Source organism: Vicugna pacos, chromosome 2 (assembly GCF_048564905.1).
Source record: "Vicugna pacos chromosome 2, VicPac4, whole genome shotgun sequence".
In the NCBI taxonomy this organism is placed as follows: Eukaryota; Metazoa; Chordata; class Mammalia; order Artiodactyla; family Camelidae; genus Vicugna; species Vicugna pacos.
The window spans coordinates 33,180,772-33,207,919 of NC_132988.1; the positions used below are offsets into that span (position 1 = coordinate 33,180,772).

A 27,148-nucleotide genomic window follows, 5' to 3' on the forward strand; every position below is an offset into this window, starting at 1 on the left:
CCTCTATCTGGCGGAAGCCAAATCCTTTTCATGAGGCAGGTGGGAATATCACCCCAGACCCCTACTATTTTTAGTTTTACAACATTCTTCCCGGTCCTTACTTGCTTCTTAGTCCCAGGCTGAGAAAGTAAAAGCATCACCGGAATTTCACAGACTGAAAGGGGACCCGGATGACTGAGGAGTGGCCTTCTGGAGCAAGAGGGTTAAGGGAGTGGCAAGGGGCAACTCTCCCAGCTCAACTGTCCTTCCTAGCAGCGGATAAGACCCCAAAAGCCAGCGAGTCCCTCCGGCCTGGAAGACAAAGAAAAAGGCTCGGGGCCGAGTGGTGACGGGGTGGGTGGGGGCAGCGACTCGCGTGAGCTCGGGGACGTGAGAACGCAGCCCCCGCCCCCTTCTCCGCCCCTAGAAAGGTCTCCCCGCAGCGCAAGCAGCGGGTCCCAGGCGGCCGCACACGCCCAGGCACGGGCGGCGACGGGACGGCGCGGTGGGGGAGGGGAGGAGGGGCGGAGGCGGCGGCCGAAGAAAGGCCGAGCAGCCGGGCGGGGGCGGGGCCTGGGCCGGGAGGGCGGGGCCGCGGAGCGGGGCGGGGCGGAGCCGGCCGGGTCCAGGGCTGCCTGAGACAGTCACTGCCCTGACGGCGGCGGCGGCGGCGGTTGGCCAGTGGGGGTTGGGAGGAGCACTGCCGAGGCTGCTGGGGCAGCTGGACCTGGCAGTTGCCGGGGGCCAAGAGGAGGATCTGGAGCTGGGAGCGTGCTCTGGGCCGGGCGGAGGAGGCGGCTGCAGTTGGAGTTCGGGAGCGCTGGCGGCGGCGGCGGCGGCGGCGGCAGCGGCGGCTTCTCAGAGAAGCAAGTGTCTGAGACTGAGAGCCCGCAGCGGCAGCGGCGGCGGCGGCGGCGGCGGCCGGGGCCGAGGTAACCGAGGGGCGGCGGCGGTGGAAGCGAGGCCCCACCCTCAGGTCGGAATCTCGGGGGCTGTGGCTGGGGCTCCGAGCTGACCCACCCACCCTTCCAGCCTCGGGCCCCCAGACCCGACTTCTCCGGTCGTTCCGCCGTGGTCCAGGTGGGGGCGGGAGCGGCGCTCGGGGTGGGGGCGCGGAGCTGGACACACACCCGAGGCGACCCCTCATCAAGGATTGGCAAGGACGTCGGGCACCCCCTCCCCCTTCAAAAGACACACCCCAGTCTCGGGCGGGGCGGGCTGTCGAGGCGTTCCCAGCCTTCTGGAAGGGAAGATCTCAGTGTGGAGGCTGCACCTCGGTCCGTGGCCTCTCCGAGGTGGCCCCCCTGTGGCTCCTTGGGGCTGCTGAAACCGAAGGTGGTTCCCGTCGCTGGGAATCCCGGAGTTCCTTTTGTCTATCAGCTGAAACTGGAGGCCGGAACTGTAGGCAAACACCCACCAGCCCTGCAGCCCTCTGCTCCTCATCCCTTTCCTGCCTGGAAGGAATTCTCCCCGGCAGCCTTTTCTCTGGCCATAGTAGTAAATTTCATTCCTCACCCCCGTCCGAAACCTTCATCTTTGGCGCGTAGGAAGGAAAGATTAACGTTGTACTTGTGTTTGAATGTATCATTCATGTAAGCTCATCCCCCTCGTCCCCTTTTTTCTTTTTAACCCATTCCCATCCAGCCACAACCCTGATAATCATCCCCTAGATTTTGCAAACTATCAACAAAGAAGCGTGGCCAGTTGAGTAAACAGCCCTGGCTGGTCTGTGCAGATTAATAGAGCCTCCCTAACGGGTGCTGTTCCACCAAGCTAGTCGGAAAGACCTTTTTGGCTAGGGTTAAGGATGTTACTGCGTGTGCATAAAGTGTTTTTTTCTCGTTTCTGCAGTGTGGTTTTAAAAACCTTGGGTAACTTGATTAAAATGTAGCTGTTTGGGATGCCTAACTACAGCGGAAGAGAAATACAGAAAGGAAAATGTAACTAAGATTTTCGGGTAGTTGTTCAACTTTTTGAAAGTGCCAGAGATGAAATATATGGATTTTTGAGATAGCTTTAACTGGTAAATTGTGTTCTTTGATAAGAAGGCTTTTAACGTGATATTTTGCACTAAGCTATTTTTGTTTATTTTAGTTGCTTGGGGAAATAGTTGATTACCTGGACATCTTAGAGAAACCTGTGAACAGATTCATTAAGAATCTATTTTGAAAAATGCATTTTATGAATGCTTTGAAATAAGAAGGTTTTAACAGTGGTTGGCCATTTTTGCCACATAAGAGACCATAATCTGAAATAGTTCCCTCCTTGCCAGTTGCTCATATGCCTAAAGCTGGTGGGTGTAGTACTCTGAGTGACTATCCTTCAACAGGAAGTACAGCACTAACAATCTACTGTATAAATGTCATCTCTTTGATAGCATTTACTATAATGGACACGTTTTCTGCATCTAATTTTCAGATACAGAGCTAACACATGGAATCTGGAGAAGCATTTTGTACGAGTTGAAAGATTGGGCTTTCTCTCTAGTTTTCCAGATGTATTGTCTCATCTGCATACTTGAAACATCCACAGTCACATAAACTCCAGATGTAACCATGGAGTTATGCGACCCATCAAGATATAGGAAAAGTGTTGCCAAGGTTCGGAACCAGGCAGTTTTCCACCAGTTCAACAGCTAATATAACTAATATATTCTGTGCTGATTATCAAGAATAAAGAGCCAAATAAAGTCATGCATATTCTGTTGGCAGATGGACTCTGTGGTTGAATTTTACTGTAACTGGTTATTCTGTCATTCAAAGTAAACTTAATATGCAAGTTATGTCCTAATGGATGTAAAGACCTGTGTTGATGTATCCAGATTCTAGCACATGTTGAAGATAAGAAACCTATTATGACTAATCCTTGGGAAGAGAAAGTCTGCAAAATGGCTCAAACGAGTTTACTGCAGGGGAAGCAGTTTTACTGTAGGGAGTGGGTTTTCCACAAGCTTCAGCATTGCCTCCAGGAGAAAACTAACTGCTGCAACAGTGCTGTCAACACACCACCCCTTGTCATGAATTCTGGGAATAATGCTAGTGTTGTCTCTGGAAAAGGAGCTGCCTGGGGTGTGTTATTGGTAGGAGGGCCTGGCAGTGGCAAGACAGCCCTATGCACTGAGCTCTTGTGGCCAAGTTCACCTACAAGCTTGCAGAGAGGTCTACATCGCCAGGCTTTGGCCTTTCATTTCTGCAAGGCCCAGGACTCTGATACTTTGTGTGTCGGAGGGTTTGTTAGAGGTCTGGTTGCCCAGATCTGCCGCAGTGGACTACTCCAAGGATATGAGGACAAGCTAAGGGATCCAGCAGTTCAAAGCCTCCTACAGCCCGGGGAATGTGAGAGAAACCCAGCTGAAGCATTTAAAAGGTAACAGTAAGAATGTCAGTGTTTCAGTTTCTATGCAAAAATTAAAGTTTTTTTTTTTTTAGTACTGCTGTATATTTGGGTAAAATCTGTGGTTGCGAATACACCTGTTTACTTTGAATGTTGAAGGAAATAAAATTTAAGCCTTATATTACAGGGATATGGATTGAAAATATGTCTTTTACTTGTTTAGTAACAGAATGTGAAGCACTGAAGAAACTTAATATGAGAGGTGTTATATTCTTGCAGACTTTTTAATGTGTAAGTGCCGTCCAATAAAAATCAAGGCAAATCTGTTATCTTCTGATGTTAGCCTTCAAAATTAGAGTTAAAACTGTTATATCACTCTTAAATTAATGAGGAAATCTGTTAGGTGATGCCTCTGTCACAAATATGAGATGCCAGGTTTGATGGACAGTGTTCAATATGGAATCACTGTATATGAAATCAATAGTGTAGTCTTTAATAGGAAACTTTCCTTTTAAGAGACTCAGGTCTCTGTATATAACTCTTTTCCTCTTGACTTACTACTTTTTCTGGGGATACTATCACTAGGTGGAGAGTTGAATTTTCATTTCTTATAAGTAGTTTCATAAACTATGAATTTATTGACACCTTAGAAAATGTTTCAGAGAGTTTAGTCTAAGCTGAACTTAGTCTAACTAAATTATGTAATTATGCAATTAATTTGATTGGAATTAGTGTGTACATTTCTAATACCTTTCAATATTTACAATCAAGTCTGCTAACCTTATTTTTGATATATTCTGATTTTGAGCAAATCTTACTCTATAGTATCAGAGATTTTCTTGAAAAAGATTCTTCTACTCAGATGGTTTTTACATGTTTCTTTTTCCTGTGTGAATTTTAGTTACTAATTGAAGGGAAATAAGAAGCAAATAGAGCTGTGTGTAAAATCACACCAGTACTGATTTTCTGATTGACAGAAGGAGCTAATCATTTTGTATTCCCAGTCTGTACTTGGGTAGGGAAAACCTAGTCTTTCTACTTGACCATTTTGGTGCCCTTAACTTAATCTTCTACTGGATCTTTCAAAAACCTGGGTCACTTTCTTTTTTCCTGGAGAATGAATCATTAAGTAAATGAGGTAACTTCGGTACTGGAACAACTGTTTCTGATAATTCACAGAGATACATTTCCTTTAAGACACTCAAATGCAGACATGAGAACACGAAAGTTAAAAAGAAATATTTTTACATAGTCTATGGCATTAGATGATCAAGGCCTCTGCTTTTGAACAAATAGTTAGGATTTTATTGAAGGTTCTATTAGTGATTGGTTGACTTGTTAGAGAAGGACTTTAGAGAATTTTTATAGGATTATATTTTATTTAGGTTGGGATGGGTGTAATTGAACAAGTAGACAATGGAGCAAAAAAATTATTTTCAAGGCGTTAACAACATTTTGAGGGAGACAGAAATGAAAGTAGTTAATTATAACATGATGGGAGATGAAATATAAACAAAGAGAAGCTTTTTTTTTTTCATTTTTGGCAAAAAAAATCCTCCCAAACCAGTTTGTGTATCTTTACTTTCTTAACATCTAACACTTGATAATATTGATGGCTTCATATATTCATGTGTGAAACAATTGGACAGAAATAGAAAATTGATAAAGAAAAATCTTAGTTGTTCAAAGATCTACAAAGTTGGAGAAATTTCAAAGTGATTCAGTAGTTAATGCTTTTTATCTATTTTTTTCAGTTATACTTCCGAATTTTTATCCCTATTTTTTTTACCCTTAATGATACTATATACAATATGTAGTACCATAAGCTAACTTCTTACATGAAGTCATATAGCTAAGTGGTAACTTAATTACCAGTTTTTTGAAATCACATTTTCTTCATGGTAATTAAAAAAAGACTGAAAGGAACTTCATGTTAATCTAGTTAAATATTGTACTTTCTTTCCCTTCTGATGTGGTAGAGTATACTCTGTTGATTCTGAGATTTAGTTGTCAAGAAATGTTTTCTGACATTCATTCATTCATTCATTCCTACAGCAAATGTTTATTGAGAGCCTTTTGTGTTTAAGCATAGTTCAGCTGGAGATATTTATTGAGAACTGACTGTGTGTTAGGTTAGAATTCAGCTGTAGATAAATCAGTGACTAGAACAGACAAAATACCCTGTCTTCATGGAGCTTTAAGTTATCACACTAATATTTATCTCATTTCTGTAAAGAGAAGTAACACTTTGGATGAATAATTGTTATAGTGTTCAAGCAACATATGAACATTTTACTGCTGATGCAATTAATTATATCACCTGCTATAGGGAATTATGAATGAAGTCACGTTAATTTCTAATTTTTGTTCTTTTCCCTTTTTCTTTCTTAACTGGTTAAAGTACAAAGCTATTGTTACTACATTTAGAATATATACATATATTCTATATATATAAAAATATATATTACATATAATATATAAAAATGTATATTACATATATACATGTATATATACACACATATATGTATATGAATATATATTTTTTCCATTTCTGTTGGTGGAAATAAGTTGATGACAATTATATTTTTACTTATTTTGAGAACCAAAGGCTGATTTCTTTCTTTCTGCCTCCCACTTCAGGCTTTTATTGCAAAATTTTGTGTTTTGTGTTGAATTGTCTTTTCTAGAGTTAGAGTTTGCTAATAGCCTTATAATTGTAAAACAAATTCCAATTATTTTTGACAGAAGGATCAAGGCATCTATGTTAGGGAATGAGGGAGGGGCTAGTGGTTTTAGATCCTGTGACTGGTTTAGAAGCACAGCTGAAGATGGTTGTTTTATTCAACCAGCAACTTCTTTCTGAACCGGACTGTCATGGTCCTTGAACCCCCAAGGGTCTTTTTGAAGATTTAGGTGGATGTGGAGTGGGAATACAAATCTATGTTCCTGATGGATATCATTCTCTTTTGTTTTTGGTTGACAGTCTGCAAGGCCAGATGTGAGTTTTCTATGTGTGATATCAGTTTTTTCAGGTAGAGTAAAAAGATTTTGTTTTGTGTATGTTGACAGGACTTAATTGAACATTCTTCAGGGGTACCACAAATTAAGTGTAAATGGAGTAAAATTGTGATGAATTAAGTATGAATGACTCTAAACTTTGAGAATGTAACAGAAAAGTTGTGTTAGTGGTGAGAGGGAACAATGGCTTTTTAGAAAAGTATTGGGAGCTGGAAGACTGAATTCTGACTTTTTTTCTAATGTCGAACAGGGATCCTTAAATGGTGGAATTTTCTTTCTAATCTTTTTAGCTCCTTCTCCTTGAACATTTCATAGTTTTTTATTTGTAGCTCTTTAGATTTTTAACTTCTTTTGTAATTATTTATGCAGACACGTTCTGTTGTTTCCTCTATTAGGCATATGCTTCTTCATGACATTATTTATGACTGATTAATACTTTATGTTTACTATAGTGCTTTGAACAGCACTTTGCATATAGTAAGTGCAAAATGATTATCATTTGAATGAGTGAATGGTGCTACTTACCTATCTAGGATATCTTTGAATCCGACTGAAGAACAGCTGAAATTCTTGCATAAGAAAGGAAATTGAAATGTTATATTGTTTAGGTCAGTTTTAAACGCAGGTCAGACTTGTATAGTGATTATTAATTTATTAGCCTGTTGTCTGCTTTTAGCATGCATAAATATGGCATTGGTCCAGATAGTTTTAAGTGGCCAATGTCTACTTCTGTCTCAACTGGCTTCAAATATTTTTGGCAGACTCAACAAAAGGGCAAAGAACAGAATGGGACTGAAACTTGTGCCTCCTACTTACCCTCAGTTGTGGCGTATTTTCAAGGCAAAATATTCCCATTATTTGTCTTGTATCGTTAAGACTATTTAAGATAACTGTCATTATCTATTCTTAAATATTGTCAGATTAAAAGGTCTTGCAAACATGTCTTTATGTTCACATTTTGAATAAAATAAATGAATCAGTGTAATTTTTATAATCAAAATTATACATTTCTTTTAGTGTAAGAGTGTCACTTTTCACTGAATTGTTTTCCAACTCTTAACTATGTTATTTTGACTTTGATATGAACTTCCATTCATTCAAACCATCCCACTTTCCCTTCCTAAAATCTTTCCTTTCTACCCTAGATAGGCTCTCTCTCTTTTGTACTTCATGTCTAAGTGTTGCTTCCTTTGGTTCCTGGTACTTTTATCATTTGCTGAGCCAATCCTCAGCATTTAATCACTTCTACTCTAGTGGCATAACATTTTGTTCCGTACTTACACTGTTTAAGATCGGCCACATTCTTAATTCTGCTTGGCCATTCTTTTATTTACTTCTTGATAACTCAGATTTTTTTTTGGGACCAGAGAGAGTAAAGTGGTACTCTACAGGTTGAATATATTTTTTATCCAGTTCAGGAAATTTCACACACCTATCCATATTTGGGGGTTTTCTTGGAAAATATGGAAAAATTTGACAATATTACGTCCTCATTCCTTTGAAGCAGTAATCTGGTGGTGCCGAGTCAGCTGCTGTCTTTATATGGGGCCTTCTTAGTCTAATTTGACTCAGTTTCCTCTGGTCTCTGTCATTCTATACAAGGACCACTTTATCTGTTGACATATGCCAGCCTGGCTCCTGTGGGCATTTTCAAACTTGAACATGTTTTCTATCTCTCTGAGTTAAGAAACACTATAATTTTATGTGCCCCCCAAATTACTGTCATATTACCTTGAATTTGTATACACAGGTGCTGCCACTTCTTCCCTGTCACTCCATCTTCCTCTTCACTTCCTGAAGTCTGACTTCTGCGTCTGTGTACTCACAGAAAGCTGTTTATGCATAATAGCTTCTGAATCCATTGCTCAGTCTATCTTTAGCCTTAGGTGATGGATTTTAGAACTTTTTTCACTATGTGTACTCTTCCTTTCAGAAGCCCCTGTCTGACTGTATTCTTTGGTCGCCACTCCTCTCGGTTCTTTCTGGGTGTTCGTCCAGCAAAGCTTTCTTAGATCTTCTCCCTCTGTATGTACTCCTTCAGTGATTTTATTTACTTCCGTGACTACCAATGCTCATGTCTAATATGATAGCAATGAAAGCTGCATCAGTAGCCTTTCTCTTCATTCTGATCAACATATATCTTTTCACCGGTGTGTCCCTCACTTACCTTCCTCTGTTCAGTCCAGCATACAGAAATTAGCATGTCTATTCATTGACTTACTCATTTCTTAAATATTCAGCTCCTGCTTTGTGCCGGATGTGTGCTGATGTCCAGATATTAGGACTAAAGTGGTGAGCCAAACAGGACCTTGAGTTAAGTGGGGGGAAATACATTGAACAAATAATCACAAAAATTAGTGTGAAAATGCAGCTTGGGTAAGTGGTAGGAAGGAGGGACACAGGATGATAAGAAAGCATATAATATGAGGCTTGATTGTTATCTGGGGTTCTGGGAAAACTGACTCTTTTTATCTAAGTTGTTCCATAATTACTCTTACTTCCTAAACTCTTTCTACTTAAAAGTATGATTTTAAGATCAACAATATTGACATCATCTGGGAGGTTATTTGAAATGCAGAATCTCAAATCTACTGAACTGAATCTGTCTTTTAATAAGATCCCTAAGTGAATTCTGTGCACACTGAAGTTTAAGCAGCACTGCCCAGGCTAGATTCTGGAGTTTTCTTTACTATTTTCTATTATACTTCTCTATCCTATGATATTTTATAATTTTCTTGGAATGTTTCTTGAATTCTTTTACCCTAATCTAGAATTTTTGTGCATCACCTCCTAGGTACTCTGCTTAATTCTAGCCTCTCTGTGTTGTAACTCATTTTGCTTACAGTTGGCCAATTAACCATAGGAAAACAGTGCTTTCTTTAGTATTCCTCTGATCCTGTGATAATCTATACAACAAATTTAAATTTCTCTGCTTGACTGAAAAAGCTTTTCATAATTTGGTTCTCTTCCATCTAAAGCATGTATCATTTTCCCAGACTTCATCAGAATGCATTAAGCTCATTTATTGTTTCAAGAAATATTTTTAAGCCTATGAGACAGTGTTAAAGTTGATAAGAGAGGTAAATAAGTAAGAATATTCTTATTTTTCTTAGTGTTTCATAAGAACTTCATATACATAGTAAGGCTATTGACCATATACATTGCTGACTTTTTAAAGTTTGTTGTTTTAGTTCTTCACTTTGTTTTCAGCAATTTTGCTTTTAGAAATTTAAGAAATAAAAGTTTATATACAGTGAAATGATTTGATTTGATTAAGTAAAATAAGTAAATACTTATTTTTATCCCCTTAAAAAATCTTTGAAGCATATTCCATTTGGCTGCCCATCTTTACCCTCTAGTTTTTTTTTTAAGTCTTTGACCATACTATATATAATTGTCTTAAATTTCAAACTGACTTTTCTCTTTCATGTTATCTTAATCTCAGAAATATTCTTAATGTCATTTTTCACTCCAATACATGTGAAATAGCTAAATATATAGTCTTTGGCAATAAAACAGAATTTGAAAATTTTCATGTAATTACTTAATAAAAATAAGTCTTAATTAAGAGAACCAATTATATCTTATTTGTGGTTATCTTGGAAAAACGATTTGGAACTTCCCTAAAGCTGGTGACCTTTTACAATTATGACTCATGGTTTGAATACATAGAAAGTAACGTGGATTGAATTACTTGCTTTTGTTCTCCTTTTCTCCGTGGTTGGTCTTTGGGATATGGTATTGCAGGTCCTTCTACTAGGGGAGAAGTCTCTATCTTTGCCCTTGGATTTTGGCTCAGCCATGTGATCTGCTTTGGCCAGTGGGATGGCTGTTAGCAGAAAGGACCCAAATAGAGGCTTAATAAGTGCATGCGTGATGGGGCTCGTCCTCTTGTGCCTCATCACCATAAGAAGGACATATTCTGGCTAGCCTGCTGGTCTAAAAAAGATGAGGGAGATATGGAGCAAACCAGACTCAACCTGAAGCTGGACAATAGGCCTAGAGTACAACAAACACACAGCATAGGAGAAAATGTAAATGATTGCTATTTTAAGCCACTGGGCTGTGGGGTGGGTTGTGGTATGCCACTGTTGAGGAAATAGCTAACAATACAAAAACTAACGAAATAATATTTCAACTAGAAAATCATTAATTTTCATCAAAAATCTGGGAGTCTTCACTGATTCCTCAATTTCACTCATCCTCTACACTCAATCCATCAGCTACTTTTGTTCTATCTCCAAGGTAAAGAAAATACCTCCACTCTTCTTCGTCTCCGTTGCTGCTACTCCCATTATCCCTTGCCTGGACTTCCGCAGTGACGTCCTAACTGATCTGGTTGCTGTCATTGTCTGTCTTATCTTCACAAAGCAGTTTAGAGTGTCAGATCTTATTACTTCTCTGCTTAAAACCTGCAGATAGCTTCTCACTACCTTCAGAGTAAAATCTACGCTTTACCTGGTCTAGCCCTTGCCTAGCCTTTGACTTCAGCTTGTACCATTTTCACCCTTGTTCATTGCTCATGTGGTCCTTACGCTTTTTCTGAAATAAGTCATATCGCGGCCAACAGATTTTTATTTGGCTGCTTGCTCTGGTATCACTTAGGTGTACCAGCTTTAATGTTACCTCTGCAGAGACCGTCCCTTGTCCACTGAGTCTTTAGAAGTCTCCACATCCAGTCATTTTTCTTAAATCACATCATCCCACTTTGTTTTCTTTATTTCTTAATTTTCCATGCCTGTCATGATTAGGAATTATTTTGTGCATTTGTTTCTGGAGTGAGCAGAGTACTTGTCTGTCTTGTGCCTTTGTATCTCTGAGGCTTAGAATGTAGTAGAGACTCAATAAGTATTTCCTGAATTAATGTATAACTATATTTTAATTTAAACATTTGTAATTTTGTCATATTGATAATGTGTTGCTCTAACCATATTGTTTTGAATAGTCTATATTTTTCTGTGGAGTAATTTATACATACAGATGATATAGTTAAACATGGAAAGGATCCATTTTAAACCAGTATTTTTGATTAGTTTATCAGTATCATATTCGTGTTGAAATTAATTTTTATCAAGTGGAAAATCTTTTTGATAGCATCATATTTATGGGATGTGATGTGAGTCATATGAGGTCATCTTTTGCCTTTCTTCTATAAAACCATAGTTTCATCTGTAGAATTCCTATCAGTCTTTCAGAATTGGCATTTAAAATTCATATTCACTTAGAAAGGAGAAAGAAACTTTTGTAGCTTAAATCTCAGTTAATATGTTTGTTAAATTGCTACTTTAACAAGATGCTGCTTGCAAACTGTGGACTTCACAGGAATTGAAAGGGGAAAAAAATCGCACTAAAGGGGAAGAAATTGTAGAAAATAAATTTGTGAAGGAAATGATAGATTGCTCCTAGCCCCAATGTGTTTCAGTTATACAGGAAAGTTAACAGACATGCATGAACTTACCCATTTTGCCATATTTGTTCTAAATCTGTGTTTCCTGTTTTTGTTTTAAAGAAAAAAATAATTGACATTTGAAGCCCCCCCCCAAGTATCTCTTTCTAATTCTTACCTACTCACACGGCATAGTTGACCCCCTTCTGTGAGTTACTTTTTATGTCTATGTAGTTTGACTAGTTTCTCTGCAGTTGACTACAGCGGGATGTTTATGTATGCACACATACTTGTTACATGCTCTAGTTTTGTACATTTTTTATTCCATTTCAGCAGTTCTCAAACTTTTTAATTCTAGGTCCCCCTTATATGCCTAAAAATTATTGAAGACCCCCCAAAATTTTTGTTTATGTGGATTTTATCTATCAGTATTTGCTTATCTGAAATTTAAACTAATGTTTAAATATATAATATATTTAATAATAGTAAGGCTATTACATATTAGCATAAATAACATTTTAATTAAAGAATATATTGTTCAAGACCAAAAAAGAAAAGAACCACTTCAAGAGTGGCATTGTTTTACATTGTTTTGCAAATCTTTTTAATATTAGGCTTAATAAAAGACAGTTGGATTATCATTTTTCTCTTTCTGCATGCGGCCTCTGGAAAACTCCACTTTATCCTTGAGAGAGAACAAGAATGAAAAAGGCAAATAACATCTTAGTTTTATTATGACCCTGAATAGGAGACTCCTAGGGATCCCCAGACCACATTTTGAAAACTGTTATTCAGTGTAAATGGTGTTGTGTTGCTCCCACTATTCAGCAACATTTTCTGTGCAACTTTTTTTTTAATGTTTATCCATGTTATTACATATTGGATGTACACAGTATAAAATTTCATTCTTTATACTACAATTCATTTATTGTTGTGTGGATACTCACTTAAGATGCACTCCATTTTTTCACCTTATAAGACAGTGCTGTTTAGAACATTCTTGGGTATCCTGGTGGGATGTTATTAGGAGTAAGTAGTAAAGGGTTATTCCAGGTTGCATACTTAGCTGTCATATGATGTATGGACTTGGAGGCTGTTGTGAGGACATTCATTTTTACTTTGAGAAGATTGGAAGCCATTAAGTCTTTTAAACAAAGTTGTAACCTCTTATGACTTCATATTTTAAAGGATCATACTAGCCTACTGTGTTGAGAACTGGGGTGGTAAAGGTGGAAGCCAGGAAACAGTAAGAGATCAATGAGGCAATGGAGGTGTGAGAGACAGTGTGCTTGGACGTAGGTGAAGTGGTGGAAGTTGTATTCTGATTATTTTTAAGATTGATCTGATAGCACATTGGGCAGTGGAGTATGAGAAAACTAGAGGGGTACAGATGATTCCAAGATACTTGGTCTCAGAAATTATAAGAATGGATTTGTCCTTTAGTGAAACGGAGAAGACTAACGGAGGAGAAAGATGGAGATTAGAGGTCAGAAGTTTAGTTTTGAGTATGTTCAATATGAGACATCTGAAGTTAGGTAAGCAGTTAGATTTACAAGGCTAGATTCAAAGATGAGGTGCTGTCTGTGTGTATAGATTTGGTTTCAATGGAATGTAGATGGCATTTGAGCATTAATGAGCTTATGTAAGGAATGAATGTAAATAGAGAAGAGAGAAGATCCCAGATCTGAACCTTAATGTACTTCAAAATTCGAAAGTTGGGAAGATATGAAGAAAAAGTAGCTAGTGTAAAAGGAGGAGGGAGCCAAATGACAAAGTAAAGACAGCGTCACTAGAGGAGGAAGTGATAAACTGTGTCAGGTATTTGTTGAGTTGAGGATTGAGCACTGCATTTTAGTAACATGGAGGTCTTGGGGTATAGGTGGAGTGGAAAATAAAGCTTGATTATAATAGGATCATGAGTGAATGGGAGGAGTAGATAGCAGTAAATATGGGCAGAATTTTTGAGGCATTTTGTTGTGAAGAAGGGGAGTAGCAAAGTTGAATAACAGCTAGAGAAGGATATGGATCTGAGGGTGATAAAGAAGAGATGAGATTGGTGATTGAAGGGAGAATGGGTAAACTGCTGGAAATTATGTCACTGAGACGATAGGACAGGATAGGATCTGTTATTTGAATGGATGGGATAGGAGCACAGATGGTTTATCCATAGTTTGACGAGGGAAGGCAGAGTATGTAGATATAAATGCAGGTGAGTTGGTGGAGTGTTCCAGTGAGTGTGTGGAAGTTCTCTTCTAATTATATATGCTTAGAGGTGTGTGTGTGTGCGCGGGCATGTGAGGGCATGCAAACATTTATCTATTGAATGTTATTTATACTTATTTATTTAAATACATTTTTATTGTCTAGGAAGCAAGGTCAATCACTGGGTGTGAGGGTGGGGGAAAAGGAAGTATTGGAGGTTTGAGAAGAAAGAAATATACAGTGGACATCTAGGCATGTGGGGCATGGATGATTTAGTATTTCTCCAAGTGTGGTCGAAATTATTTTCAAAATAATACACAGTATTTGTTTTTCCATTCTCATTCTCTTCTGAGGGTATGGTTAGAGGCTGTATAAGAGACTGAGTGCACAAATACTCTGGCTGAGATTTTGATTAGGATTGCATTAATCCTTTAGATTAATTTGTGGGAGTTGACCTCTTTGCAGTATTAAATCCCCTAATCCATTAATATAGTATATCCCTCTATTTATTTAGGTTTTTTTTTTTCAATTTTCCTCAGAAATGCTTTATAGTTTCCAGTGCACAGGTCCAGTACATCTTTGATTAGATTTATTTTCAAGTGTTTGACTTTTTGGTGCTATTATAAATAATAGTTTGTAAATACTATTTTATGTATCTCTTAATGTTAGTGTGTAGGGATTCAAATGATTTTTGTCTATTGACCTTGTCACAAAGCAGCCTTCCTCAGTTCACTCCTTAATTGTTATTCTCTGATCACTTTCACTTTCAAAGGATATTTCCATTTGGTATCGGGTTAGAGGTTTAGAGGATTGTGTGAATGTATGTATGTTTCCTTCAGCATTTTAAAGATATCTTTAGTGTGTCTTATATATCTTGACTTCTGTTGAAAAATTTTCTGATGTCTTGTTGGTTCTTTGATGATAATGCCTTTTTTTCTTTGCTTCTTTTTAAGATTTCTTTTTTTTTTTTCTTTTCTCTCTCTCTCTCTATCTCTTTTTTACCCCCAGTTTGACTTTGTTGTGCTTAAGTGTGGTTTCTTGGTAGTTTTTCTGTTTGGGATTTACTGAGTTTCTTAAATCTATGGATTGATGTTTTCATAAGTTTTGGAAAAGTCTTATCCATTATCTCTTTGGCTATTGCTTCAAGCTGATTCTTTTTTGTGGGGACCACAATTGCATGTATGCTGTACCTTTTAAACGTGTCCCATGTGTATTTTCCATGCAATTCTGTTTGTTCTAGCCTTCTTTTCTCATGCTTCAGTTTTTCATGCTTCATATTTTCTAGTGGTCTGTTATTTTTAATTTGCTAATTCTATCTTCTGCTGTAATCAGGATGGTATTAAATATATCCAAAGAGTTCCTAACATCAGATACACATCTTTGTTTTTTTTGGTTCTAGAATGGAATTTTAATTCTTAGTTTTTATAGATTCTGGATTTTTTGTTGAAATTCTTCATCTTTTATCCATTTATATATAGGTGTATATATATTACCCATTTTTTCCAGTCTACTCTGTTTTCTTTAACATTTTAATCATAGTTATTTTAGCCTATGCTAACAATAATATCTGGATTATTTGAGTCTGTATTTATTGTCTCTCTTTCCTGTAGATTATTGATCACATATTTCTGCCCTTTTCCTGTCTGATAATTTTTGATTGTATGTCAGATAGTGTGTTAAATGACAGTAGAGTTCCAGGCACTATCTTTCATCAGGGCAGGTTTCCCTTTTTCACCATTGGGCAGATAGGGGGAGGGGCTAATGTATCCAGGGATCCAGCCAGACTGGGGCTTCTTTGTCATCTTAGTAAGACTGCTACTTTATTTCAGTTATTTTGGTGTGGACCTTCTAAGCTTTTGATTGAGAGCTCCATAAAGACTGTTGATAATTCACTTCTTTCCCAAGAAATAATTAGTCCTTTAACTTCCTGCCCTTTATATTTATACTTTCAAATTCTAATAAATGTCTTAAAGAAGATGGGTTTTGTATTTAAACCAAGTACCTTCTTTAGCAGAATTTTGTCTCCAACATACGGACTATAGGGGATTTCATGCTGGCTTTTAGACACACTCTTCCTAGTTCCCCAACTTTTTAAGTACAGCCCAGAATTTAGCAAATGTACCTTGAAGAAAAATTAGCTTCTTTGTTAGGGACATCTCAGATTTGCACTCTGCTCGCTGAAAGAGACATGACTAACCTCTAAAAGCTGTGTTGGTTTTATTCCTCTGGTAGAGTCTCTCAGGGTGGCCCAAGCCGGATTCTCAGTCCGAACCTAAAATTACTATATGCCTCCAAACAGAAAATGGCCCTGAGAAGAAATCAGCAGGTGTTTTGGGGGGCTTTTTCCTTTCCCCTTGTTTTTTTTTTAACATCTTTTTATTGAGTTATAGATATTTTACAATGTTGTGTCAAATTCCAGTGTAGAGCACAATTTTTCAGTTATACATGAATATACATATATTCACTGTCACATTTTTTTTCACTGTGAGCTACCACAAGATCTTGTGTATATTTCCCTGTGCCATACAGTATAATCATGTTTATCTATTCTACATTTTGAAATCCCAGTCTGTCCCTTCCCACCCGTCTCCGCCTTGGCAACCACAAGTTTGTATTCTATGTCTATGAGTCTGTTTCTGTTTTGTATTTATGTTTTGTTTTGTTTTAGATTCCACCTATAAGCGATCTCATACAATATTTTTCTTTCTCTTTCTGGCTTACTTCCTTAGAATGGCATTCTCCAGGAACATCCATGTTGCTGCAAGTGGCGTGGAATACTATTCAGCCTTAAAAACTGACAACATAATATAACGCCATGTTTTGCTCATTTTGGATGAATTTTCATCCTCTGGAGTTCTACTTCATTTTGTTCTCTTGCTTCAGCAGCTTTCTCATGTCTTTAAAAATATAAAATTTGTAATTTATCCACTTTTTCCCTAGCTTTTGCAGTGGAAGTTTTGGGCTGCTGCCACCTACTGCATTTTATCTGGCAGTAGAAGTCCTTGTGAGGAAGATTTCTCTGGTTCATTCCCATGTATTTGATTTGCACCTTTGCTTGTTTTTCTTTTTTTAAATGGATTTTATCTCCTCTTTTATTTATGTGAACATCACAAATAGATTTTCTTTCGATTCTTCGGTAGCTTTATAAGTTACTTTCATTTGCATATGAACACGTATTCTGATCATTGAGTTTTCTGCTTTCTTTCTGAGCACTGTGATTTTTGTAATTTTTTCCCTCTCCTTTTTGGATCCCCCTCCATCACCATTGCTCCCTCTGCTCTCCTGGTTCTAATTGTTGATTGCACCACTCCCCACCCTCAGTACAGTCTAGAACGAGGGCCAGTAATTGAGATATGAAGCTCCGATTCCAAGCTGATACTTGTGATTTTGCAGACTTAGTCACTGACCCATGGTCTTTTTAGGTTCAGTTCCTGTCTCCACTGAGGCTAGTTTTTTGCCCTCCCTGCTGCTTCCTAAAAGCCATAGCCCTAGGCGGTAGTCCATGCTTTTTGTGTCCTTCTTTCATTATTAATAGGGAGAGCCCCTGCTCCAGCCCCTAGTTTCAAACGGTGAGTCTGAGTCCTCTTAGCAGAGGCGGGAGAATCTGTCCCCACTTTTACTTTCACCCTCTGGTCCCCAAGCTGCCACTGCAGACTGGCTTGGCAAGTTAACATTTTAGGCTCGCTCCCAGCATTGTGCTTCTTTTCTGTTTCTCGTACTTTAAAATGTTTATTTTATTTTTGATTCTGGCTATATTTTTCTCTTTTCTTTTTGTTTTTATATTCCATAATTCCTTTTTGGTTTTTATATCCCATAATATATTTTAGCAAAGGGCAACAGTTCATAAAAGCATGAAGTTACTACACTATCTTGGTCAAAAGTTTAGAGAGAAATTTTATCCTACATTTTGGCCAAACTCCTGACCTGATTTTAATTATCAATTATACTTATTAGATTTTTTAAAAGAAAAAATAGTATTTGATCCCTGACTGGTTTGAGGTATCAGTTAGACCTGTTCCACATTTTCACATGCTTTTATTTATTGGAGGATAGTTTGGTTTGTATGAAAAGAAAATAGGAAAACAACCTGTGTCTATTAACCTAGATAAATGGATAAAGAAATTGTGATACACACATACACACACACACACACACACACACACCCACCCACCCACACCCTCAGCCATAGAAAAATGAGGAAATCCTGCCATTTGTGACAATATGAAAGGGTCTAGAGGACATTATGCTAAGTGAAGTAAGTCAGACAGAGAAAGACAAATACTGTATAATTTTACTTCTATGTGGAATCTAAAAACACCAGACTCACAGAAACAGATCAGATTTGTGGTTGCCAGAGGCAAGGGAGAGAAGAAGGGGCGTTAGTTTAAAGGTGGTCAAAAGGTACAAACTTAGAGTGGTAAGATCAGTAAGTTCTGGGGATGTAATGTGCAGCGTGGGGACTACAGTTAACACTGTATCGCATATTTGAAAGGTGCTGAGAGAGTAGGTCTTAAAAGTTCTCATCACAAGAAAAAAATTATAACTACGTGAGACGATGGTAGTAACTACTCTTATTGTGGTACCATTTTGCAGTATATACATATGTGTTATATACCTTAAGCTTATACATGTGGTATGTCAATTATATATCAGTAAAACTGGAGAAAAAAGAAAATAGAACCTGGGCTTGCTTTCCTAAGGTAAGATGTATTAAACAAGAATTATTATTGCTTTAGTTTTTCTAATTTCTTTTCATCTTTTTAAAGAACATTTATTTTAAAGCCTAGCCTTTTGAAGAAACTTAATCATTTCATTAATAAAATGACAGGCAGATACGTCAGCATTAAACTCCCAGGTGATTTTGGAAAGTGCTAGATATTTAGGATTAATCTTCTAGGTAACTTCAAATGTATAATATTTTGATGCTAAATTTCACCAGATAGTAGTGAGATTTTAGGCTCCAGAATTCAAAATGGGTAATTTGATACTATTATGTATGATTTAATTCTAAAAATTCCCTTTTTTGCATCAAAGTAGGTGATAATGAATTTAGAAAAAAATACAGATATTTATAATTGAACAGCATTAAATCTGAGGGTGTTTTTTGTTCAGCCTTCATTCATAATTGCTGTGTCTAGCATGGGATAATGGGGTAACTGAATAAAATGAAACATGTGAGAACAGTCTTCATATATTGAGTTTACTGATAAGTCACAGAAAATCAATGACAGACCCCAAGTTAGGGAACTCAGGAGCCATAAATAAAGTGTTGACATTAATCATGTAATAATTTCAGCAGAATTATTAGGAACATCTGCCATCTACTAATTTTCTGGAATTTTAGTATTGAGACAAGTGACTTTTAGCAGCAAACACAAAAATGTTTAATTCTTTCAGGAAAGAAAAATTTTAAAAGTTGCATATTCATTTAGAAGACCTTAGGATAATGTAGATTTTTTTCCTTCCATAAAAATGTTTCCAGATAATTTAATTGCTGAAAAAATAGCTTAAGTTGCCAGGTGTAGTCAGGTTGTTCTAAGAGTGTTCTTGTTTGAATTGGGCCTCAAGCTCTTATCTTAAATACCTTTTTGACATTTTCAGGAGTTCAGCATAATAATCGAGAAGAGCAACTCTGAAACAAATCAAACTCATTCCTACTGTGCCACTTACTGCTTGCTTCTCTTTGCAGCCTCCTTACCTCTATACCTTTGTTTCTTCATCTGTGAAGTGGAAATGGTAATAGTATTTCCTTTTTCAGGATTACTGTGAGGGATAAGTAAGTTGATAGCGATAACTGGCCGTAGTGCTTCATGCATACTAAGCGCTCGGTAATATTTCCCATTCTCTTTGTTTTCCCAAAGAGAACATAAATTAACACACACTGTACATTATACATGTGTGATTTAGAAGACAAATGTATTACATCTTGCAAACTAATTCTCTGTCATCAGAAAGCCAAACCTGCTTTCCAGACCTGTATTTCAGTGACTATGTAGGATTTTTGAGTGTGGTGTTTGAGAATTTGGTTTGTTACCATCAAGAGCAGCGTGAATTGATATACTGCTTTCAAGTAGATGGGAATCAGTGATTTTGATTGCTGTTGCATTCAAGATTTATGAATCAAACTGTTATAAATGTTCATGTACAGATTTTTGCTTGGCTGTTAGTTTTCAGTTGACTTAGGCAAGTACCTGGAAGTATGACCGGATTGCTGGGTCATATATTAGGTGTATGTTTAACTTTTTAAGAAGCTGTCAAACTTTTCCAGAGTGGCTGCACCATCTGAAAGTGGCTGTGGCATTGCTCTGCATCCTTGCCAGCATTGGTGTTTTCAGGGTTTTCATTTATTTCAGCAATTCTAACAGGTGTCTAGTCGTATTTTACTGTGGTTTTAATTTACATTTCCCTGATGACTAATGATTTTGAGTACATTTTCATATGCTTTTTTGACTCCCTTATATCTGCTTTTCTTAAGTGTCTGTTTTGGCTTTCTCCATTTTTTTCTTAATTTTTCTCATTTGTTTTCTTATTGTTGAGTTTTGAGAGTTTTTAAAAAATATTTTCTGGACACAAGTCCTAAGTAAGAAATTTAATTTGCAAATGTTTTTGGCCTCTGCAGTTTGTTTTTACATTCTCTTAACAGTGCTTTTGTAGGCATTATAAAAGTTAATTTTGAGAAAGTCAAATTTATTAATTTTTTTAAGGATCCTACTTTTTGCATAATATCTCAAAACTCTTTACCTAACTCAAGATCAGAGAGATTTTCACCTGGAAATGTTTTACATCTAAGTTTATAATCCATTTTGACTCAATTTTTATGTAAAATATGAAAACTGTGTGGTGAGATTAACCTTTTTTACATTGAAATCCAATTGCTATCATTTTAAAGCATCATGTGTTGAAAAAACTTTCCTTTCTCAGTTAAATTACCTTTGCAACTTTGTGAAAAATCAGCTTCCTATATTCATGCTGATCTGTTACTAGGCTTTCGAAGTGTCTGTCTTTTGCAAATACCATACTATTTTTTGTTAATTTACAGATTTTATTTTTAGAGCACTTTTAGGTTTGCTGCTCTTAAGGGTAAAGTGCAGAGAGTTTCCAGATACCTCCATCCCTACACACACACAGCCTCTTCCGCCATCAATACCCTACGTCACAGTGGTGCATTTGTTAATGATTGATGAACCTGCTTTGACACATCGCTATCCTCCAAAGTTTAGAGTTGACATTGAGGGTCACTCTTGGTGTTTACGTCCTGTGGATTTTAACAAATGGGTGATGACATGTATCCACCATCTTTGTACCATACACAGTACTTTTACTGCCCTAAAAAGCCTCTGTGCTCTGCCTATACATTTCCTCCTTCCCCAACCTCTGGCAACTAGTGATCCTTGTACTGTTTCCATAGTTTTTCCTTTTCCAGAATGTTTGACACTTGGAATCATACAGTATATAGCCTTTTCATGTTGGCTTCTTTTACTTGGTAATGTACATTTAAGGTTCCTCCATATGTTTTCATGGCCTGATAGCTCATTTCCTTTTCGTGCTGAATGATACTCCATTGTCTGGATGTACCACAGTTTTTATTAAGATTCACTGACTGAAGGACATCTTGGTTGCTTCCACATTTTGGCAATTATGAATAAAGCTGTTGTGTACGTCTGTGTGCAGATGTTTGCATGGACGTAAGTTTTCAGTTCATTTGGGTAAAAATCAGGGGGCACGACTGCTGGATCATAAGAGTATGTTTAGTTTTGTAAGAAAATTGTCAAACTGTCTTCCAAATTGGTTGTAGCGTTTTGCATTCCCACCAGCAATGAATGAGAGTCCCTGTTGCTTCACATCCTTGCCAGTATTCAGTTTGTCAGTGTTTGGATTTTGGCCATTGTAACATGTATGTAGCAGCTTCTTGTTTTAATTTGCAATTCCCTAACAACATATGATGTTGAATATCTTCTCATATGCTTGCTTGCCATCTGTACAGCTTCTTTGGTGAGGTGTCTGTTCAGGTCTTTTGCCTGTTTTTCCTTCGGGTTGTTTTCCAGTGCCCAGGTGCACTGCCCCAGGTAAGCAAGTGCTTGTCTACCTACCTGCAGGTGTCTGTGCCACCTTAGATTTGGGGCTAGGTGACCACCCTGTGACCTAAGCTTTCTCATGGGTTCATGAAAAGTGTTGAACTTGCAGCTCATCTGGCTTATTTTGTTGTAAGGCTGGGAGGGAGGCTCTCAAGCAGTTCTCTGCACCCGAGGGAGTGAGTCAGAGAGTGAGCTGAACCCCAATGTTCAACAGTGAAAACTTCAAGGGAACTATTGTACATGTAGGAGCTGTCCATCTAATAGTATATTCCTTGTAATACTTGTGGCAGCTTTTAAAAGTTAATTAGCCTCCTGAGAAAAGGCAGTAAAAAACCAAAAAAAAGAATAGATGTCTTTCATTTCAGAATTGCCCTAATGGTCCATCAGCTGCCGTTCTGCCAGGAAATCAGAAGGCCAGCGACAGAAGGGTGCTGCTGCCCATACTTACATTCAAGATGGAGTTGAAAATAGAGAAAAGCTAGTTCAAGGACTTTAAATTGAATTCATAAAAATATTAAGAATGTAATATATTTTTGCCTGCATTTTAATAATGTAACAAAGACATGTGAGACATTTAATAGCGTACACACACACACACACACACACACACACACACACAGAGGTAAAACCCTGCAGCATACCGCTGCTTTTGAAGATGGTGATTATCTTTATATGAATGTGATAACCTAACACTATTACATTATCTCATGTGAATGATAATATATATATAGTCACAAACAGGAAAACCTGTTGTAGACTAAAGCACTCTTACTTAAGGGTGTGCATACGTTGATGGGCTTTTCATTTTATAAAATAATGTAACCTAATAGAAAATGTGGATCTATGTGTCACTTGGTGGTGTACGTATCCCTCTGTGGTGCTTTTGTTGGAATAATTGAAAGGGCACTGAATATGGGAGTCTAGTCAATTTTTTATCCTAGTGTTTTAAAGTAGCAGTTTTCCCATTAATTACTATTCAGTCATGAAACACATTTTATAGAGTGTTTGTGATGCGCTGATAATGGCTCTGAGAGCTGGGAAACTAGCAGTGCACAAGACAGGCACTGTCATGCGGGAGGCGGGGTGGAGGTGGGTGAGCTTCCCCCCAGCCTTATGATGCAAATAGTACACAAATAATTCAACAAGATTTTTTGAGAATATGTTAAATACTACAAAGAAAACAGGATGAGGTGTTAAAGTAACAGCAGTACATGATGATGAAGGCTGTTTCAGACATGGTGATCAGGGCAGGCCTCTTCAGGAGTAAATTTTGTGTTGAAATGTGAAGAATAAGAGATTCTGCCTGGGGGAGCTTTCTATGCAGAGGAAGCAGCAAGTCCACAGGCCCTGACTGGAGACATACTGGGTGTTAGAAGTGAAAGGGGCACAGTGTGCTGGAACGAAAGGAAGGACTAAGAATGAAGCCTGGGATTTTGACTTCAGGCCCTCGGGGAGGACGGGGTCCACTAAATGATGGGGAAGGCAGGTGGGGAGGAACTTATTTTGAAGGTAAAATGGAAAGAGAATGCTTCTTTAAACATTAAATTTGAGATAGCTGTAGCACCCCCACATGGAGATGGCAGATAGACAGTTTGGGGAAGTGTCAGTTTTGAGTTTAGTGGTGAGATCAAGGCTAGAAAAAATTGCTCAGTATTTTTAAAGCCATAGATTGGCTTCTGGTTTTAACATAACTGAGTAATGCCTGGGAAAAGTCTGATAGCAAGAAAGTGAAACTATGAGAGACCTATAAACCCAAACCTGAAGATAGATAATGTAGAAGTTAACATAAAATTGAATGCAGACCAAAACTGACAGGACATTTATGCTTTAAAATAAGTGCACACCCTGAAGGTCATCAAGAGCGTAAAGGCTCTGGTCGGGAACCATGGAGACAGGTTATAAACTTATGCTGGAAGTTTCCCTGGGCCCAGTTAAGCAAAAAGGAAGAACAGAGAAGTCAGGGAGAATGAGTCACACAGAAGAGCTGTATGCAAGAGACAGACATCAGGGGCTGGTGGGGGAGGGGGTTGTGGTGAGATACTCTGCCTTATGTACATCCCCTCAGTTTCTGATCTTAATTGGCTGCGGAGACGTAGAAGCACACCCATAACTCTGAGTCACATGGAGAAGGCTGGACACTGGATACACAAACCTGCAATTGCTGGTCCAGAAAGAAGTTATCTATTGAAGAAGAGCTGTTACAAGATATGTAAAATATATATCTCAGAAACAGAAGGGGGAAGGAGACTGAAAAACAGCACCAGAAACACCCACCAGAAAAATGCTGCCATGAAACAAAAAGAAATCTTTAGCTAAACATATTGTCTTGAATGAAAACAGTTAATGAGCAATTGCCTGACTTAAACAGTTTCACGAAGCAGAGATATAAGTGCTTGGAGAAGAGATTGGGAGACAACAGAATAAGATAAATCAGACTCAGAATACATATGGGGATTTATTCTGTGGGGAGAAAAAAAGAGGAATTTCAAATCAAATCACTAGGAGAGAGATAATTTAATAAATGGTTTGGGGATAACTGGAGCCATGAGGGGAAAAAAATTGGAACCCTAGGTCACACCTGTCAGAATTAATTTGAATAAAAAATAAAATGTGCAAAGCTTTTGCAGAAACCATGAGGAATTATTTTTAACATTAATATCAGACAGAGTAGGTTTTGGAGAAAAGAATACTACCAAATCCTCATATTGATAGAACTTACTGATAAATTGGGTCTTGTTGCTATTGGGATTGAAAGACTGAGAAGAGAGTTGTGGACAGGAATCTCTGTAAATTTCTGGTATCATAATTAGATGGATTCTGTCCTCTCACCATTGTATCTTTCAGTATCTCATTCAGTGCATGGAATGCTCAAGTAAGTATTTGTTGAAAATGAATGAGTATTGTTTTATTTAGGAAAAAGTTGCATTCAACTTCAGTATAAATTATCTGCATAGGAAATGTGTTCTTTAGTGGAATTAAACCTAATATATTCTTCAATATATTGAATTTTGAACATATATCAAATGGGACCTAGACTGTAGTTAATCTTTGAAAAGTTTTTTAAAATAAAATTTGTGTGTGACAAACTAGATAAAACGCACTCACTTTGTGAGCCATGATGATAAAATACTTGTAAATTCTGTAGAACTCTTTGATATTTTTCCTGTTATTGGGGTGGTCCCCAAGGTTTTCTTTTCCTTTGCAACACATTTTAGTTTTATTATAAACAGTTCAAGCTTGTATTCTTAATTCAAAAAATCAGGAAGGGAATATTGAAATCTTGTTTCCTCAGGTTCCTACTGCTCTTCTTAATATGCTGAATCACAAGTACACATACACTCACCCACTTAATTGTGGAAAATCTTGTTATTGGAATGTGAACTATTTAGGACCAGTATTTTCATTAAGCCAGAAATTGAAACTTGTGCAATATTTTTATTCTAAAACCTTGATTTATTTTTTAAAACAATATTTATAACCTGTAATTCTAGTGTTTGAATAAGAAATCTTAATATTGTGGCCAATAACATTCCGAGCGCTCACATGGCTGTTTTGCAGGTGTGTTCTGCTCCCTCTGTTGGGGATGAAGCCTCCACAGCAGAGCCTGTACCTGCTCGTGGATTCTGTTGACGAAGGGTGCAGTGTGACCGAAGGAGAACACACGTCTGCCAGTTTATCTGGGACTGTTGCAGAGCTTTTAGCTGCTCACCACGAGTTCTTCCCACCATGGTTATTGCTTCTCTGTTCTGCCCGAAAACAGAGCAAAGCTGTTACTAAAATGTTTACCGGTAAGTGCAATTACTGCCGTTCTCAAATGTTTTTCATTGATGTACTAATACACTTGTTTCTTTCTGAGAGGAGAGTGCTCAGTTGAAAAATCTGGTTGTTGCTTCTGCTGTTTTGTCAGCTGTTCTGTCTGTTCCATCAGCTGTTTTCAACTGTACCTTGTTCAAGTTGTATTAAAAACAAGCCATAGAATATTGTAAGATCATTTAACAGTACCTTTTCCCCCCAGATTCTTTATGTTGCTTCCTTAGTAAAGGTTAGGAGTATCTCCTGTCGTGTTAGCTCTTCTGTATCTGTAGGGCTGCATTTTTTATGCTGATGTGTCCTGATGACAGCTTATGCTATTTCTTCTAACTAGACTGGACATCTTGAGAGTAGTGAATATGCCTATTTAAAAATCAATGGCAGTTTCTCTAAGACGGGTTTAAGAGGAGAGACAGTTGACAGTCTTTTAGGATAACTGATGAAATAGATCCTTTTCTTAACCCTTTTCTGATGTGTGAGAAAGCGATTTACATAACGTATAGAAATTCATGATCAGTTGTTTTTTCTTCTTAAATTCTCCCTTGTTTCCTGACTTTACTTTTCTACTACCACGATAAAGTTGTGGTTACTCCTGTTAGATTATGCAAAACACTTTTTTTTGTGCTATGGGAAATAACAGGAGCATACAGCAGGAACACTCACAGGATTTATAGTGTGATTGGAAAGATAATAATCAAGTTATTGGTTAATTAGCCATACCACTTTTAAACTTCCTTTTTTGGAATGGTGAAACCTTATTAATTTGTGAAAACAGTTTCCTTTAACCAGATTTATATTCCCTCTCTTTCAGATTCCCTAGCTACTAATGACAGCACTTTGGGTTTGGCTTCCTTTATACTATTCTTTTTTGTTGTTACTGACAAAGATCTAGTCACTAGAACTTGGAGGGTTAACAGGGTAACAGCTAACGTTATGTAGCTCATAGTACGTCAGGTACAGATAAAGTTGAAGCCCCTTTCTTTCCCTCCTTGATTAGAAACGATCAGTGTTATTAGTTTATCTTATATCCTTTCAACTCATTAAGTTCTGTACGTTTTTATAGTTTGTAGGAATGAAACACTGCATATACCAGCTTAGCTCTTCCTAGTCACTGGCCACGTGACCTTACTTATGCAGCTTACTGGTACATCCTGTGCCTCAGTTTCCTCATCTAGAAAGTGAGGATTATACTTCCCTGCTACTTCCCCACAGGCTTTTTATGAGGTTAAATGACAAATTACATGACGGGAAGCACTTAAAACCATCCCTGGTACATACTAAGTGCTTCATAGGTGTACTGCTGCTGTCATTATCATTATCATCATCTCCTCTTTTTGTGCAAACA

At 37.7% G+C, this 27,148-nt stretch overlaps 1 protein-coding gene across 2 annotated transcripts in view; it reads left to right on the plus strand.

Annotated features, from left to right (window-relative positions):
- The first annotated feature begins 583 nt into the window (after positions 1–583).
- ANKRD50 (ankyrin repeat domain containing 50) overlaps positions 584–27,148 on the plus strand; it is a 38,789-nt gene continuing 12,224 nt past the window's right edge. Inside the window, exons 1-3 of one of the 2 annotated variants that reach the window (XM_072937833.1) lie at positions 584–911; positions 2,398–3,345; positions 25,552–25,781. In XM_072937833.1, coding sequence (XP_072793934.1) covers positions 2,834–3,345; positions 25,552–25,781 — 742 coding nt within the window. In that variant the 5' untranslated portion in view covers positions 584–911; positions 2,398–2,833. The remainder of the gene's footprint in view (positions 912–2,397; positions 3,346–25,551; positions 25,782–27,148) is intronic. The other variant, XM_072937841.1, reaches the window with a different exon arrangement.